The following is a 17,894-nucleotide window of genomic DNA, read 5'->3' as shown; positions in this document are numbered from 1 at the left end:
CCAAATCATCTATGTAAATTGTGAACAACTGCGGGCCCAACACTGATCCTTGAGGGACCCCACTAGTTACAGATTGCCAACCAGAGAAACACCCATTTATCCCCACTCTCTGTTTTCTGTTAGTTAACCAATCCTCTACCCATGCTACCACTTTACCCTCAATGTCATGCATCTTTAGTTTATACAGCAACCTTTTGTCTGGCACCTTGTCAAAAGCTTTCTGGAAATCCAGATATACCACATCCATTGGCTCCCCGTTATCTACTGCACTGGTAACGTCCTCAAAAAATTCTACCAAATTAGTCAGACATGACTAACCCTTTATGAACCCATGCTGCATCTGCCCAATGGGACAATTTCCCTCCAGGTGCCCCGCTATTTCCTCCTTAATGATAGATTCCAGCATTTTTCCTACAACCGAAGTTAAGCTTACTGGCCTATAATTACCCGCTTTCTGCCGACCTCCTTTTTTAAACAGTGGTGTCACGTTTACTACTTTCTAATCCTCTGGGACCACCCCAGAGTCTAGTGAATTTTGATAAATTATCACTCGTGCGTTTACAATTTCCCTAGCCATCTGAAATGAAAAAAAAATGAAATGAAAATCGCTTATTGTCACAAGTAGGCTTCAAATGAAGTTACTGTGAAAAGCCCCTAGTCACCACATTCCGGCGCCTGTTCGGGGAGGCATCTCTTTTAACACTCTGGGATGCATCCCATCAGGGCCAGGAGACTTGTCTACCTTTAGCCCCATTAGCTTGCCCAATACTGCCTCCTTAGTGATTACAATCATCTCAAGGTCCTCACCTATCATATCTTTATTTCCATCAGTCACTGGCATGTTATTTGTGTCTTCCACTGTGAAGACTGACCCAAAAAACCTGTTCAGCTCCTCAGCCATTTCCCCATCTCCTATTATTAAATCTCCCTTCTCATCTTCCAAAGGACCAATATTTACCTTAGCCACTCTTTTTTGTCTTATATATTTGTAGAAGCTTTTATGTTCTGAGCAAGTTTACTTTCATAGTCTACCTTACTCTTCTTTATAGCTTTTTTAGTAGCTTTCTGTTGTCCCCTAAAGACTTCCGAGTCCTCTAGTCTCCCACTAATTTTTGCCACTTTGTATGTTTTTTCCTTCAATTTGATACTCTCCCTTATTTCCTTAGATATCCACGGTCGATTTTTCCCCTTTCTACCGTCTTTCTTTTTTGTCGGTATGAACCTTTCCTGAACACTGTGAAAGATCGCTCGGAAGGTTCTCCACTGTTCCTCAACTGCTTCACCATGAAGTCTTTGCTCCCAGTCTACCTTAGCTAGTTCTTCTTTCATCCATATCTTGCCTGTCACTTTGTGGAATCAGCCATCATATTCAGAAAGACTTAAGTGACAAATTTATCATCACATTGGTCACGCGCCACAAGGCCAATTTTCTTTTTTTCTAAAATAATTTAAAAATAATTGTTTTAGGATCTTTTCCATGTTATCCGTAAAGTGAAAGGGATCCCAAAGCCCGAAAGTCAGGTTTAATGTGAAATGAAACTGTCGGTTATCCTATTCAGCAATGAGCCACTGATAAAAGTTATAAAATGTTGATTAATGCTGAAGCAAAATGTCATATCAAGTATTTTGTCAACTCCTGTATGTGTATTGGCGTACAAAAGGTCTTTCCATTTTTGTTATTTATTTTCTTTAAAACGAATGGCAGCGGCCATGGAGTGAGCGGTCACACATTTGGTGCCTCCCGCTCGAGGTGGATTATTTTCGGTCCTTCCCCACCTGAATCGTGCATTGTTAGATGGAAGAAGATGCATTATCACGGAGGGAATGTAAAACTCCTCTGTTGGGACTGGCTTTTGGCTCATTAGGTGAGAAGTGCAACAAGAAAGAGGCAGCAACTTGACCAACATCCTCCCCGTGTGTGCGTGGGTTTCCTCCGGGTGCTCCGGTTTCCTCCCACAGTCCAAAGATGTGCAAGTTAGGTGGATTGGCCATGATAAATTGCCCTTAGTGTTCAAAATTGCCCTTAGTGTTGGGTGGGGTTACTGGGTTATGGGGATCGGTTGGAGGTGTTGACCTTGGGTAGGGTGCTCTTTCCAAGAGCCGGTGCAGTCTCGATGGGCTGAATGGCCTCCTTCTGCACTGTAAATTCTATGTTAAACAAAAAGAAAGGTTTTGTGGTGCGATACAGGAGAAGGTGGAGGAGAGCAGGGGAACTGTGCTGCCCGTCCAGTGGTCTACGGAACAGCTGGTGGAATTCCTCCAACAGCAAGTTGCAGCGGCAGAGGAAGGAGGTCTTAGAGGATCTGGCTAAGGTGGCGGAGCTGCTTAGGGTGGCGATCAGGTGTGTGGAGCAGAGGACAGCATAAGATCGATACAGGCAGGGAGCGATCTAGGGCCGGATGGGATCCCAGCAGATTTTTATAACAAGTTAGGAGTGGAACTGGGACCTCTGCTATTGGAGACGTATAATGAGGTGAGAGGAAGGGTGAAGCTTCACCCCACATTGTTGCAGGCATCCATTTCGTTGATTTTAAAAGAAAGATAAGGACCCGGCGCAATGTGGGTCGTATCTCCCGATTTTGCTGCTAAATGTGGATGGGAAGTTGTTAGCGAAGGTCGAGGATAGAGGACTGTGTGCTAGGGGTGGCAGACGGGATTTGTGAGGAGGTGGCAGGTTGCTCAATGTCATTATGATGCCCTCAAAAGGGCAGGAGGTAGAAGTAGTGGTGGCAATAGATGCAGCGAAGGTGTTTGATTGGGTGGACTGGGCGTATCTGTTGGAGGTGCTAGATGAGTTCGGGTTTGGCGAGGGTTTCGTGGCTTGGGTTTGGCTGTTGTACAGGGTGCCAATGGCTAGTGTCCGGATGAATATGGCGAGCTCGGGGTACTTCGGGCTGCACCAGGGGACGAGGCAAGGGTGCCTTCTCGCCCCTGGTGATAGAGCCGTTGGCCGTGGCACTTAGGGCTTCGAGGGCTTGGAGAGGGATTGAGTGGGGTGGGGCCGAGTACAGAGCCTCGTTGTATGTGGACAATCTTTTGTTATACTTCTGGACCCGGTGAACAGCTTCGATAGTATTATGGATATCCTGAGGGAATTTGGCCGTTTTTCAGGGTATAAATTGAATAGAGGGAAAAGCAAGGCGTTCCCGATTAATGCTAGAGGGCAGGAGAGGAGGTTGAGGGAGTTGCCGTTCCAGGTGGTGGGGGCGAGTTTTCAGTATCTAGGAATTTAGGTGGCGCGGAGCAGGGCACAGCTGCATAAATTGAATTTGGCGCGACTAGTGGAGGGAATGAAGGTGGACCATAAGAGGTGGGATGTTTTGCCACTGTCACTGGCTGGCGTGCAGGCGGTTAAAACGATGGTGCTGCCCAGGTTCCTGTTCGTGTTCCAGAACCTCCCCACCTTTTTGAGGACGGTGAACGGGATAATTTTGGGATTCGTGTGGGCAGGGAAGCCACGATGGGTGAGGAGGGTGATTTTGGAGAGGGGGCGAGGGGTAGGAGGCTGCTGTTGCCAAGTTTGATGAACTATTATTGGGCGGCAAATATCACAATAGTCAGGAACTGGGCAGTGGAGGAGGAATCGGTGTGGGGTGGATGGAGGCAACATTATGAAGGGGGACAAATTTGAGGACACTGTCGTTGGCTCCCCTTGCACTTTCATTAGTCCAGTGTTCTGTGAGCCCGGTGGTGGTCTCAGCGTTGCGAGTTTGGAACCTTTGCAGGCAACGCTTCACATTGGAGGGCATGCCTCTGTGGTTGGCGATATGTGACAATCATAGGTTTGTGCTGGCGGGATTGGATGCAAGGTTTCGGGGGTGGCGGCAGGTGGGGATAGAGTACTTCAGAGAATTGTTTGTAGAGGACAAGTTTGCAGGTCTGGAAGAGCTGGAGGAAATGTATGAGCTGCCTAAGGGGAATGGCTTCAGGTACCTGCAGGTGGGGGACTTAGTGAGGAGAGAGATGCCGTCCTTCCAGGGGCTGCCGCCTCTGGTGCTGCGAGATAAGCTATTTTCTGAGGATGACATTGGGGAGGGGAGTGTGTCGGACATTTACGGAGAGTTGATGGAGAGGGAGGGCGCTCCGGTGGAGGAGATCAAGTGCAAATGGGAGGAGGAGTTGGGTGGGAAGGTGAGGGCTGGGACGTGAAAGGAAGCCCTGCGGAGGGTGAACGTGTTCTCGTCATGTGTGAGGTTAAACCTCATGCAGTTTAATGTCCATATGTTTTGGGCATGTCCAAAGTTGAGGGGGTTCTAGCAGGGTTCTCGGATGTCATGTCCGAGATTCTGGGGGTAGAGGTGGCCCCAAGTCCGGTGGTGATATTTGGGATGTCGGAAGCTGTATAATAATCTTTATTGTCATAAGTAGGCTTACATAACACTGCAATGGAGTTACTGTGAAAAGCCCCTGTCAGTCTAGTGGGGGGGAGAGAGACCGATGTATTGGCCTTTGCCTCCCTGATAGCCCGGAGACAAATCTTGTTGTGCTGGTGGGTCGTGGAGCCGCCAAATGCAGGGGTGTGGGTGAGCGACCTAACAGAATTCCTGCATTTGGAGAAGGTCAAGTTTGACTTATGGAGGGCGGAGGAGGGGTTCACCTGGAGGTGGAAGTCATTTAGCGATTTCTTCAAGGTAAATTAAGGTGTCAGTGGGGATGGGCTTTAGAGTTGTTTTCGCTATGGGGGGGATAAGGGGGGGGGGGGATTAAGGGGGTGGGAGAGTTGTGGGTCGGTGTTCTTCGTTCCCAAGGGGTTTTGGTTTTCTGATATTTCTATGTACATATGCAAAATGCCTTTAATAAAAATACATATATTTTTGAAATAATAAACTACTTTGGGTAATTTGAAACTAAACAGTATTCAGAGATAGCATGATGATTCATTATCATTTTATACAATTGCTGTAGTTGTTCACAACATAAGTCAACAAAGCATTCTCTGTATTAGTAGTTTCTACATTATGTCTGGTGGAAAGATCATAAGATCTTGTTACATGGCCTCTTTTAATACGATTAAAGTTAATTTGCATAACTCCCAGCTGCAAGATTATTGTGATATGACACATCAAAACTGGTGCTGTTTTGCTTTAAAAGCCACAGTGCCACAGAAAATATTTTCCTATTTTCTTTGCCCGAGTTGATCTGAATCGTCGGCTCTCAGTTGTTTCCCTCCATCTCCCGCAAGTCCCCTCTCAGCAACGTACATCCATAAGGTCTACCTCCTGCTCTTTGACCCCATTTCAACTAAACTTAAGATCATTGAAGCATCTTTTCTGGTTGTCATATTTGATGGTCTCTTTCCTCAGGCATATCTTCCCTTCCTTTCCAGGTGGCCATTATTACAGCCTACTCAAAAATTCAGCCTTGAATCTTTTAATCTCACTAACTGCCACTCCATTTCAAATCTCCTTTCCACTCCATGGTCCTTATGATGTGGTATTATAATTCAATAATATCTTGGGTTTTTTTGCTGTACCAGACGCAAGGCCCCAATTGCTCATAAGGGGTTCATTTATTAAGACTAAGCGCTTGAGAACAATTATATTTAGGTATAAAACTTGGAAAACATCAGAGCTGTGGGTGTGCTCTACTCAAAGCAAAAGTGAAACTAAGACTGGATCATATGAAACATTTTCCTTCTTGTGATATCATATCCCTTAAAGGCATACAACATCCCCTTCCTTTTCAAAGATGCTTTCCCTCCTTCCAAAATATAACTATTTAAAATGCTTGTTCATGTTTAGTTATCATTACACAAGTGCATAGAACTGATGAATCTATGAGTTTCTAAAGTGTAATGGTAATCTGCAATTATGCCCAGATCTTTCGAAGGTAACCTGATCTGAAGGTTTCTTTTTTTGCTCATAACAATCTGTGGGATTGTCATTCTTTCTAGATCTTGTCCTAGCTGCAATAGGACTGTATGGTGGTTGAGGAGCTGAAATAGATCTGATTTGTCCTCAGTTATGCCTCACCATTGCGCCTTGGTGTGCAATGACTTCATAGGACCTTAGTTCTGAACAACTCCTTGTCAACTTGGCTGGTTGCCACATACCTTCTGTGGATCCTGGATGTGAACTTGTTGTCCTGATTCTAAATTTTTACCCATATTTTTATTGTGCACATTGGTGATCTTCTCTTGCAGTTTCAAAAATTAAAAATTGCTGTCTAGTTTCTGAGGGAGCAGAATGGGTACACACTGATCTCCCAAACATGATGGAATAGTTGCACTTAAGGTGTCATGCTCAGATGTAACATTGCAAGAAAAAGATCTTGCTTGGTATGTTTACATTTGAGAATTAAGGATTTCGCTGTGCGATTGGATTTAGGGTAATGAGGAGAAGCAGTGTGATAAATATTCCACTTCTCACACATATCCTGAAAAGGCATACCAATTGGTAGCATAGTGGTTAGCACAGTTGCTTCACAGCTCCAGGATCCCAGGTTTGAATCCCGGCTGGGTCACTGTCTGTGTGGAGTCTGCACGTTCTCCCTGTGTGTGCGTGGGTTTCCTCCGGCTGCTCCGGTTTCCTCCCACAGTCCAAAGACGTGTGGGTTAGGTGGGCCATGCTAAATTGCCCTTAGTGTCCAAAATATGTTAAGTGGGGGTTACTGGGTTACGGGGATAGGGTAGATACGTGGGCTTCAGTAGGGTGCCCTTTGTAAGGGCCGGCGCAGACTTGATGGGCCGAATGGCCTCCTTCTGCTCTGTAAATTCTATGATTCTATGATTATCGATAATAGTGCCTCTAGGCACACAAAATAAACTGAAAATAGCACTTAGAATATTTTTTCCTATTCATGTGGGCATCACTGGCTATCCCTAATTACCCTTGTTCAGAGGGCATTTAAGAGTCAACCACATTTCTTCGAGGCTGGAATCACATGTAGGCAAGACCAGGTAAGGATGGCAGATTTTCTTACCTAAAGGACATTAATAAACCTGAAGGGTTTATAACAAAAATTGACAATGGTTCCATGGTTAGACTTTTAATTCCAGATGTTTTTCTATTGAATTCAAATTGCGGCATCTGCTGTGGTGGGATTTGAACCCAGGTCCCCAGAGCATTATCCTGGGTCTCTAACTTACTCGTCTAATGATATTACCACTATGCCATCATCTCCCCATGTGGCAGTATGTGCTTGAGGCATTGGACAAGGAAAATGAAGTCAATGCCATGGAAATGAAAGAGCGTGGTTAAGATTTTGGACCAAAGATGTGTAGGTTTTTCATGGGGAATCAATGGTGCTTGTGTTGTCGTATGCTCTTGACATGCCTCACACGTCTTGACGATGACTTCAATGTAATTGTTCATACCCGGCCTATAGATGCTCTGTTGTATCTTCGTGTCCAATCTACACCATGTGTGAGTGATAAAATTGTTGATGAATATTAGGCCACAAAGATTCTTGTATGATGGCCTGCCCACCTTTAAAACTGACCATCTGGGAGATATAACCATGTGTGATTGACAAAGCTGTTGAAGGATATCAGGTCGCAAAGATTCCGGCATGGTGATCTGCCTGTTTTAAATGACGCCCTCTCAGGTGCCTAACTCATCCCAATACAGCCAAAATGGTCTCACATGTTTGTGGGCATGCCGAGTTGAATCAGACCACCCTTCAGTGATGATTTCCACAGTTTCTGTAGCGTAGAATAAAGAACAAAGAACGAAGAAAAGTACAGCACAGGAACAGGCCCTTCGGCCCTCCAAGCCTGTGCCGACCATGCTGCCCGACTAAACTACAATCTTCTACACTTCCTGAGTCCGTATCCCTCTATTCCCATCCTATTCATGTATTTGTCAAGATGCCCCTTAAATGTCACTATCGTCCCTGCTTCCACCACCTCCTCCGGTAGCGAGTTCCAGGCACCCACTACCTTTTGCTGTTTCTTCATGCAGCTGCTGGCATTTGCTTTGAGCAAAATGTACCAGACCAATTTTTAAAAGAATATTTAATAGGAATTAATATCAAGCATGTTTGTTGCCCATCCCTAATTACCCTTGAGAAGGTGGTGGTGAGCTGTCTTCTTAAACCGCTGCAGTTCATGTGCTGTAGGTACACACATAGTGCTGTTAGTGAGGAAGTTCCAGGATTTTGAACGAGCAACAGTGAAGAAAAGACAACATTTTTCCAAATCAGGATGATGTGTGGCTTGGAGGGGAACTTGCAGGTGGTGGTGTTCCCATGCATATAAAGTCCTAGTCCTTCTATGTGGTAAAAGGTCACAGCATTGAAAGGCAATGTTGAAGGATCCTTGGTGAGTTGCTGCAGTGCATCTTATAAATGCTACATACTGCTGCTACTTTGTATTGGTGCTTGAGGGAGTGGATGTTGAATGTGCTGGATGGTGTTCCATGGTGCAATGGGCCTACATACCATTGTAGTGTAAAGGTGCTTGGCAGAGCAAAGGTTAACATGGGACTGGAGAATAGACTGTCCACTGCATGATGTATAGAGTCACATGGTAATAGACTTAGCGAACAGTCAAAAAAGAACCTGTATGAGAGAAGTAGCACCATGTATGGCAGTAACTGGCATTGGTACATAGTTAAAGCTTATCAATAAAGTGTTCAAGTTTAAATATTTGGTCACAAAATATCAGGGGCAGGATTCTCCACCCACCAGACCCATTTTCTTGCACGGCGCGTCCTCGCCGGCAGTGGGATCCTCAATGGGGTTTCCCATTGTGGCCATCCCCATGCCATCGGGAAATCCGTGGGTGCTCTGCGGGCGAAGCGGAGGATCCTGCCGACAGAGAATCCCGCCCACTGTCCCTGAAAGGCAAATTGCAATATCTTGAACATGTTTTCATTCTCTCAGATACATGCCCATCTCTCCTGCAACTTCCTTCAATCTCTCCACTTTAGCTTCTGTCCGTCATGCAGCCCCAAATCAATCCTAATTAAAGTCACAAATGATGATCTTTAATGATAAACCATGCAATCTTGAAAGAGTAAAAAGGCATATTCATAAAGCATTTTACTGTAAATCTCAGAAATATCTCAAATTGCTTCATGCACAGTTAATTGCTTTGAAAAATAGTAACTGCTGGCAGAGGGTGAACTTTCTGCAAATAATTGCCACAGCATTTGAGATACAGACAGCACATCCGGCACTGAATGTCCTTACTCAAATACTGATTGTTATACTGGCTGATGTCCTCAAGTCCTTGAGTGGAGCTTGAACTCACAACCTTCCGATTCATTCCGATAAACAACAAAGTAAGGATCAATTATGGTGTTTTCAATTCACCGGAGTACACTCACTTGCCGACCTTCATTTCGGGACTGAGTGTATATTGAATGTACCTACCTAGGCGTCACCCTTTCTTTAGAACATTACAATAAGAAAAAGTAATTTTCAACTTTTGGAAACACTTTTTTTTTAGAAAATATTTTATTGAAGCATTTGTAATTTTCACAATTTAACATATTGACATTTCTAAAACAACCGCGCGAGTCGATGCACAAAATACCCCCTAAAATAACAACAAACAATAAACCATGTACCCCACTTCTCCCGCCCTATCCCCAATTACCCGTATGCTAAATTCCCTATCCTTATTTAACATTACCATGCCTCCTATTTTCCTCCCCCTCCTTTTTCCCTTTCCCCCCTTACTGCTGACGTTCAGTTTTTGTTAAAGAAATCGATGAACGGCCGCCAACTCCGGGTGAATCCCTGGATTGATCCTCTCAGAGCGGACTTGATTTTCTCCAGACTGAGAAACTCTACCATATCGCTGACCCACACTCCTGGTTTTGGGGGCTCCAAGTCCCTCCATCTCAGCAAGATCTGTCTCCAGGCCACCAGGGAGGAGAAGGCCAGGATATCGACCTCCCTCCCATACTTTGTCCCCGGATCTTCCGACACCCCAAATATTGCTAATTCTGGACTCGGAGTTACCTTAACTTCCAGGACTTCCCACATAACATCTGCAAATCCCTGCCAGAATTCCCTCAGTTTCGGACATGCCCAAAATATATGAACATGGTTGGCCGGGCTACCCCCACACCGCCCACATCTGTCCTCCACGTCCTCGAAGAACCTACTCATTCGAGCTACCGTCATGTGGGCCCTGTGGACTACCTTGAACTGAATCAAGCTAAGTCTAGCACAGGACAAGGATGCATTTACTCTTTTCAAGGCTTTTTCCCACAGTTCAGTTTCCAGCTCCCCTCCTAGCTCCTCTTCCCGCTTCCTCTTCACCTCTCTGATTGGGGCCCCTTCCCACTCTAACAGTTCCCTTTATATCTCCGAAAGCTTCCCACCTCCAACCCCTGTTTTTGACAGCACTTTATCCTGTAGTCCCCTCAGGGGGAGGCGAGGAAAGCTTGGGATCTGTCTCCGTACAAAGTCCCACATTTGAAGATACCGAAACCTGTTCCCACCCGGCAAATCAAACTTCTCCTCTAATGTCTCCAAGGTCAGAAAGCCCTCCTGGATGAATAGATCCCCAAACCTCTCAATCCCTGCCCGCTGCCATACCTTATAGCCCCCATCTAGCCCCCCCGGGACAAACAGGTGATTGTCACAGATCGGTGACCACACTGACGCCCCCTCCAGTCTCATATGCTGCCTCCATTGCCCCCACACCCTCAGGGCTGCCCCCACCACAGGACCTGTGGAGTACCGAGCCGGCGAGAATGGCAGGGGTGCCGTCAGTAAAGCCTCCAGACTCGTACCTTTGCAGGATGCTGCCTCCATCCCCTCCCAGACCGACCCCTCCCCCACTACCCACTTCCTGACCATCGATATGTTGGCCGCCCAGTAATAGTTAATAAAGCTTGGGAGCCCAGTAATAGTTAATAAAGCTCGGGAGAGCCAATCCCCCTTCCCCGCGGGCCCGTTCCAGGAGTATCCTCTTTACTCTTGGGGTTTTACCCGCCCAGATAAACCTCAATATCGCCACATTCATACTTCTGAAAAAAGCCTTTGGGACAAAAATCGGGAGACACTGAGGAAAGAAAAGCAGTCTCGGAAGGACCATCATCTTCACCGTCTGAACCCTACCCGCCAGTCAGTGGGAGCATGTCCCATCTACAAAAATCCCTTCTCACCTATTCCACTGCTTTGCCCAAATTTCACTTGTGAAGCTGCCCCCAATCCTTGCCCACTTGAATCCCCAGATACCTAAAACTCTTCCCAACCACTTTAAAAGGTAGCTCCTTCAGCCTCCATTCCTGTCCCCGTGCTTGAATCACAAACATCTCGGTCTTTCCCATATTTAACTTATAGCCTGAAAATCGCCCAAATTCTCCAAATACCTCCATGATTTTGGTCACCCCCCCACCGGGTCCGTGATATAAAGCAGCAAATCGTCCGCATAGAGAGAGACCTTGTGTTCCACCCTACCCCCCCCTCACTATGCCCCGCCAGGTATTTGCTGCTCTCAGAGCCATTGCTAAGGGTTCTGTGGCCATGGCAAACAGTAATGGGGAGAGCGGGCATCCCTGCCTTGTCCCCCGGCAAAGACTAAAGTATTCTGACCAAACTCAGTTAGTTCTTACATTTGCCACCGGGGCCTGGTACAATAGCCGGACCCACTCCACAAATCCCTGCCCAAACCCAAATCTGCCTAAAATATCCCATAGAAGGGCGGAACGGTGGCGCAGTGGGTTAGCCCTGCTGCCTCACGGCGCCAAGGTCCCAGGTTCGATCCTGGCTCTGGGCCACTGTCCGTGTAGAGTTTGCACATTTTCCCCGTGTTTGCGTGGGTTTCGCCCCCACAGCCCAAAAGATGTGCAGGCTAGGTGGATTGGCCACGCTAAATTGCCCCTTAATTGAAAAATGAATTGGGTATTCTAAATTTATTTAAAAAAAATATCCCTTAGATACGTCCACTCCACTCGGTCGAAAGCCTTCTTCGCGTCCATGGCAATTACCACCTCAGCCTCGCGCCCCTCCGCTGGCATCATAATTACATTAAGAAGCCATCTAATGTTGGATGTCAGGTGCCTGCCCTTTACAAATCCCGTCCGACCCTCCCCAATTATCTCCGGGACACAATCCTCTATTCGAATGGCCAGGATCTTTGCCAATAATTTGGCATCTACATTCAAGAGGGAAATTGGCCTGTAAGATCCACAGCTCTCCAGATCCTTGTCACGCTTCAGGATGAGAGAAATTGATGCCTGTGATAACGTTGGGGGGAGTACTCCCAGCTCCTTGGACTCGTTGAAAGCCTTAACCAGGAGCGGCCCCAGTAACCCAGAGAACTTCTTATAAAATTCCACTGGGAATCCGTCAGGTCCCGGGGCTTTACCCGATTGCATCGCCCCCAGTCCATCTATCACCTCCTCAAGCCCAATCGGGCCCCCCAGGCCCTCCACCAGCTCCTCATTTACCTTCAGGAACTCGAGTCTCCCCAGGAATTGATTCATGCCCACCTCCCCAACCGGGGGTTCCGACTCGTATAGCTGGCTATAAAATCTCTGGAACACTTCATTCTCCGCTCCCAGGTCCGTCACCGTCTTCCCCCTCAAATCCTTTATTTTCCCTATTTCTCTCGCTGCCTCCTCAGCTGATGCACCAGCATCCTGCTAGCTTTCTCCCCATGTTCATATATTGCCCCTTTTACCCTTCACAGCTTATCCTCCGCCTTTCCTGTGGAAAGGAGCCCAAGCTCCATTTGAAGTCTCTGATGCTCCTCATTTGGAGACTCCGAATATCTCCTGTCCACCTGTAAGATTTCTCCTACCAACCTGTCCAGCTCCGAGCGCTCAGTTTTATCTCTGTGGGCTCGAATCGAAATACATTCCCCTCTAATAACTGCTTTCAGTGCCTCCCAGACACCCCCGCTGCAGTCTCTCCTATGTCATTGACCTTTATGTACCCCCGAATGGCCTCTCTCACTTGCTCACAGATCTCCTCATCCGCTAACAGCCCTGTACCTAGTCTCCACTGTGGGCGCTGGGAAATTCCCGTGCCTGCCTGTAGGTCTATCTGACGAATGTGATATAAAATAGTTACTTTAGAGTTACTAGTTAATGTAATGTAGAAATAAGCCACTTTGATTTTTGCAGTTAGGGACAAAGGAATTTGAGACCGCATGGAAAAAGCAGGAAGAGGTGTGTCTATGAGAGTGAGACTGCATTGATAGGGGCCAGAGAAAGGGATTGGAAGTGAGCCAATCAGAATAGATCGAACAAGTCAGGAGGGACATAGGCTGACCTATGTCCGTCGAGTATGTGAAACTTGATACCATTTGAATTGATTTTGCAGAGATCTCTTTGTCTTTTAGTCAGTCGTTTTCTGGAGTGTAAGAGGCAGGATGTCCTGTTACATTTCTGTAAGATGATTCAAGCTTGCAAGCTAAATAAATAACTTCTGTTTACGTGCGAATCCGTCTCAACTTTTATTGAGGCCAGACTGACAGAGAAAGAAATTTGGAGATCAACATTTGGTGCCGAAACCCGGGAGATGCACTTAAGTTAATTAAAGGCCAAACTGAGGAAAACCCGGGTAGTATGAATCTCTTCTACCAGATTTACCACCGTCTGTATGGCCAGGGACGGGTTGTCTGCTACCCAAACCCCGCAGCGGTGTCTAGGTTATTTTCTGTTTCACCGCTTTGGGGCACTCCCCAAACGGTGGTTCATTGTCAGCGTTCCGAGCCATTGCCCGAGCAAGTCACTCTTCCTTACGATCCGGATTCAGCACCACCGGCTATTTGCCTTCCCCTTCCTCGGGATAATTCCCATTCACAGTACGATAGGCTGCGACGGTGGAGGGCGTACATACCTAGCCACTTCACTCCCAATAGGGATTCCCGGTCGTACGAGAATTGCTTCAGCAGTGAAGGATATGGCTGTTTGCTGGTAGAGGTGGACACAAATATAACATGTCTGTTTCCCACCTGTACGGACAGGAGGTGCCATATCACCCAGGCGTCTGGCCAATGCGTTTGTTATAGCACCACTTGCGTTCCATTGAACGCTGGCCTCCAGCTCCTTTGTGGCTGGGCGAATGTCTCTCATATCACTGTCGGGAATAGGGCTTTCCGCATTGCTGGGCGGCCCGAATGGGCATTTCAAAATTGGATAAACTGGGCTACTGGGAGGTCCTTACGCAACCGATATGCTGATTGTGATGCTAGTCTCCACACGGAACAAGGATACTACTTTTTATTTAATGGTACGGCGACCAACGTTTTGTCACCCCATTTCCCCGCCGAATTGCTATAGGGACTCTAGTCCCTACCACAGTCCCCTGCCCTTCGGCGTGGAACCTGCATAATCAGTTAGCACGCCGGGCAGTCTCTGCTGAATTTTGCGAGAACTGGAAAAAACCTCAGGTTCTTGCACCCAACCGGGGCCACTCAGCCGGGTGGGGCATTCTGAGCGTATTGACACTGGGAGGTGTGGGGGGTTCCTTGGCTGTTAGTGATCGGAATTATTTTATTTGCGGCCTTACCATCTTGGGAAATGAAACCTTGGGAGCCCTCGGGGCAATAACCAAGGAGTTGTCTCAGCTGCGGTTGTTTGCAATGCAGAACCGGTATGCTCTTGACTATCTTCTGGCCCGTGAGGGTGGGGTATGCGCCATAGTGCAGGGCAAGTGTATCATGGGAGTTCAAGACTTGACCGCTAACATTACTAAATTTATGGATCGCATACGGGATCACTTGGACGGGATGCAGGATCCTGACTCTTGGGGTAACTGGGGATCTGGAGGATGGAAGGACTGGTTGATAAATATGGCCATGTATCTAGTGGTAGCTATCGGCTGCATCTTTGTGGGCCTGGCCATCCTTAAATGTGTGATGGGTAGAATGCTGGGTGCACTGGATCAGATCACCGCCCCAATCACCGAGAAAAAAAATTTAACTGTTAAAATCCATGAGGGTGAAGCAGATGAAGGGGGGCTAAGACAGGAATTGGAAATGCAGCGACGAATCTTTTTAGATGAGGAACCGTAGCTATAGATTGGATAGTTCGGTTATCATGGAATGATAAAAGGAGGGAATGACGAATGTGATATAAAATAGTTACTTTAGAGTTACTAGTTAATGTAATGTAGAAATAAGCCACTTTGATTTTTGCAGTTAGGGACAAAGGAATTTGAGACCGCATGGAAAAAGCAGGAAGAGGTGTGTCTATGAGAGTGAGACTGCATTGATAGGGGCCAGAGAAAGGGATTGGAAGTGAGCCAATCAGAATAGATCGAACAAGTCAGGAGGGACATAGGCTGACCTATGTCCGTCGAGTATGTGAAACTTGATACCATTTGAATTGATTTTGCAGAGATCTCTTTGTCTTTTAGTCAGTCGTTTTCTGGAGTGTAAGAGGCAGGATGTCCTGTTACATTTCTGTAAGATGATTCAAGCTTGCAAGCTAAATAAATAACTTCTGTTTACGTGCGAATCCGTCTCAACTTTTATTGAGGCCAGACTGACAGAGAAAGAAATTTGGAGATCAACATATCCAGTGTGGTGCGTGATCTGAGACCACAATTGCTGAGTACTCAGTGTCCTCAACCCCTGCTAACACAGTGTTTTATCTATCACAAAGAAATCTATCCTGGAGTATGCCTTATGTACATGGGAGTAGAATGAATATTCCCTGCTCCTTTTCTCTCAAATCTACACGGATCCACCCTGCCCATGCGCTCCATGAAAACCCGCAGTTCCTTTGCCATTGCTGATAGCTTCCCCGACCTAGCACTCGACTGGTCCAATCTCAGGTCCAGGTCCGTATTTTTGGAAACACTCTTACAGCCAATCTTCAAATGTGTGTGTTTTTGCCGTGTCTTGTAATTCACTTCCACATTTTTAATCTGCTAAAGGCCATAAGATGCAGGAGCAAAGGTAGGTCACTCGGCTCATCGGGTTTGCTCCGATCAATACGCACTGATCGTAACAATAGACATAACTTTACTAATTGAATCCCAGCTAGTTGGATGAACTGATAATGTTGTCATACATTGCTGTTGTCCAATCAAAGATAGTCAAGTATGACCATAAAATAAAATAAAGCACATATTAAACTAAGGACACAGTATGGAATCATAGAATCCCTACTGTGCAGAAGGAGGCCATTCAGCCCATCGAGTCTGCACTGAACGTCTCTGAAAGAACACCCCAGCTATACGCACACCCCAGCCCAATCCCTGAACCCCCACTGAACTCGGACTTCCCTGGATACAAGGGGCAATTTTTATCATGGCCAGTCCACCTCACCTGAACATCTTTGGATTGTGGGAAGAAGCCGGAGAACCCGGAGGAAACCCACGCAGACACGGGGAGAAAGTGCAAACTCCACACAGACAGTCTCCCGAGGTCGGAATCGAGCACAGGTTCGTGCGCTGTGAGGCACCAGTGCTAACCACCATGTCACCATGCCTCTGAACCTTTGTTGTAAATGTCTTTTGTTCAGCTGGTTATTAGGTGGCATTTTGTTTCTAACTTTGTAGCCTGTGCACATCCTTTCATTTGTATTTATCTACTGATGATATTTACTGAAAGCACCAGAAGGGAGTTCTGATGAAGGATAATTGATTGGAAAAGTTAGCTATGTTTTTCATTCCACAGTTGCTGTCTGACCTGCTCAGTTTCTCTAGCATTTTTGTTCTTATTCCAGAAGGGATATTGCAACTGTAATAATTAAAATGCTTGTCTCGAAATGATAATCTGGATTCACACAGCAAAAGGGCACGTCATTATTAAAAAAATGCTTATTAAAGCTAGGATTATGATATTTTGAGTTGATCATTATGACCTTTACCTTGAATATCAAAGGACTGAGTTCACCCACATCTCTCTTCTTGATAAAAGGGAAACACTGGAACATTTTCATCGCCTGTTCCTCCAGAGTTCAATTCACTTGGTGGACAGTGTTATTGGAAAGTACTCACATAAAAGTCGATGCTGTTGTTTCACCAGCAACTAAGTGAAGAGAGAGACAGCATTAAAAAAAAACTTCAACCTTTACTCACGAGTTTCTGAATCATGTGAGAGTCAGTGCCAAGCGATTAGAGGGGAAGATCAAAATCTCTTTTACTGAAAGCCGGTCTTGCTTTTCCACTATGAAGTTCATTGATGGTTAGCCCCAATTCATTGCCACATGATTCCACACGTGAAACACTTCTCAAAAGAGTTACTTGATTCACAGAAGTTTTGATTCAAATGTGCTTGAGACTGGGCAAGGAGGAGCTAGGGAAATTGTGCAGGCTTGCGTTGAAATGCAATTAGAGCAACCTAAGATGTCCAAATATTTGTCTGGAAAATATGATACATGACAACGAGCAATGATTGACTTGAAGAAAGGGTACCAAACTGCTCATCTGGAAGGAGGCAGTGATGGACTCCAGGAATTGTCTTTGGGTTGAATTGATGTAAAAAAAAACACTGTAACAGGAGAGAAAATTGAAGCTTAGGAACGAAACGTTGTCAACTGGGCGATCAAGCGGCAGACTGCAGCCCTGTGTGATGATATACTGAGTACGATATTATAACTTAAACATGATCCTGAAGGATGGCTGGTTAGTTCAGTTATACTGAGCATGGAGCTATTAAGGTTATAGGTGAGGTTAGACTACACCAGCCCAAAATTTATCAGCAATAATTTGAACAAAGCACTTTCGATCAGATTGTGTGTGGATTGTTTCAAGGATGAGTGAAGTTTCTGCTAAGGGATTAAGGTAGGGCTCATACAATTCCCCACAACGAAGCCAATTTCAGGAGTTGCCTCAACCAAATTCTGAGTCATGAGAATAAGGGTTATGTGGGAGCTTGTGCAGTACGAGGCCTCACCAACACGGCCGTTAGGTCCCGGCGCTGAAAGAATCCCGCAAACACATATCTAAATGAGCCTATTGGCTCATTTAAATATGCTGATCTGGACCACACCCAGATCGCGACGTCTCACGAGACTCCGTTATATCTCGCGAGG

General features: G+C 46.1%; 1 protein-coding gene across 1 annotated transcript in view; it reads right to left on the bottom strand.

Annotated features, from left to right (window-relative positions):
* The window catches only part of tspan10 (tetraspanin 10), a 28,366-nt gene extending 11,484 nt beyond the window's left edge, over window positions 1-16,882 (bottom strand). The window contains exon 1 of the mRNA XM_072482017.1: window positions 16,728-16,882. Coding sequence (XP_072338118.1) covers window positions 16,728-16,799 — 72 coding nt within the window. The 5' untranslated portion in view covers window positions 16,800-16,882. The remainder of the gene's footprint in view (window positions 1-16,727) is intronic.
* Between the last annotated feature and the right edge of the window lie 1,012 nt (window positions 16,883-17,894).

The sequence above is a fragment of the Scyliorhinus torazame genome, chromosome 18, assembly GCF_047496885.1.
Source record: "Scyliorhinus torazame isolate Kashiwa2021f chromosome 18, sScyTor2.1, whole genome shotgun sequence".
Taxonomy (NCBI): domain Eukaryota; kingdom Metazoa; phylum Chordata; class Chondrichthyes; order Carcharhiniformes; family Scyliorhinidae; genus Scyliorhinus; species Scyliorhinus torazame.
Note: the sequence above shows the minus strand (reverse complement) of the source record. Positions and strands in the feature narration are given on the sequence as shown.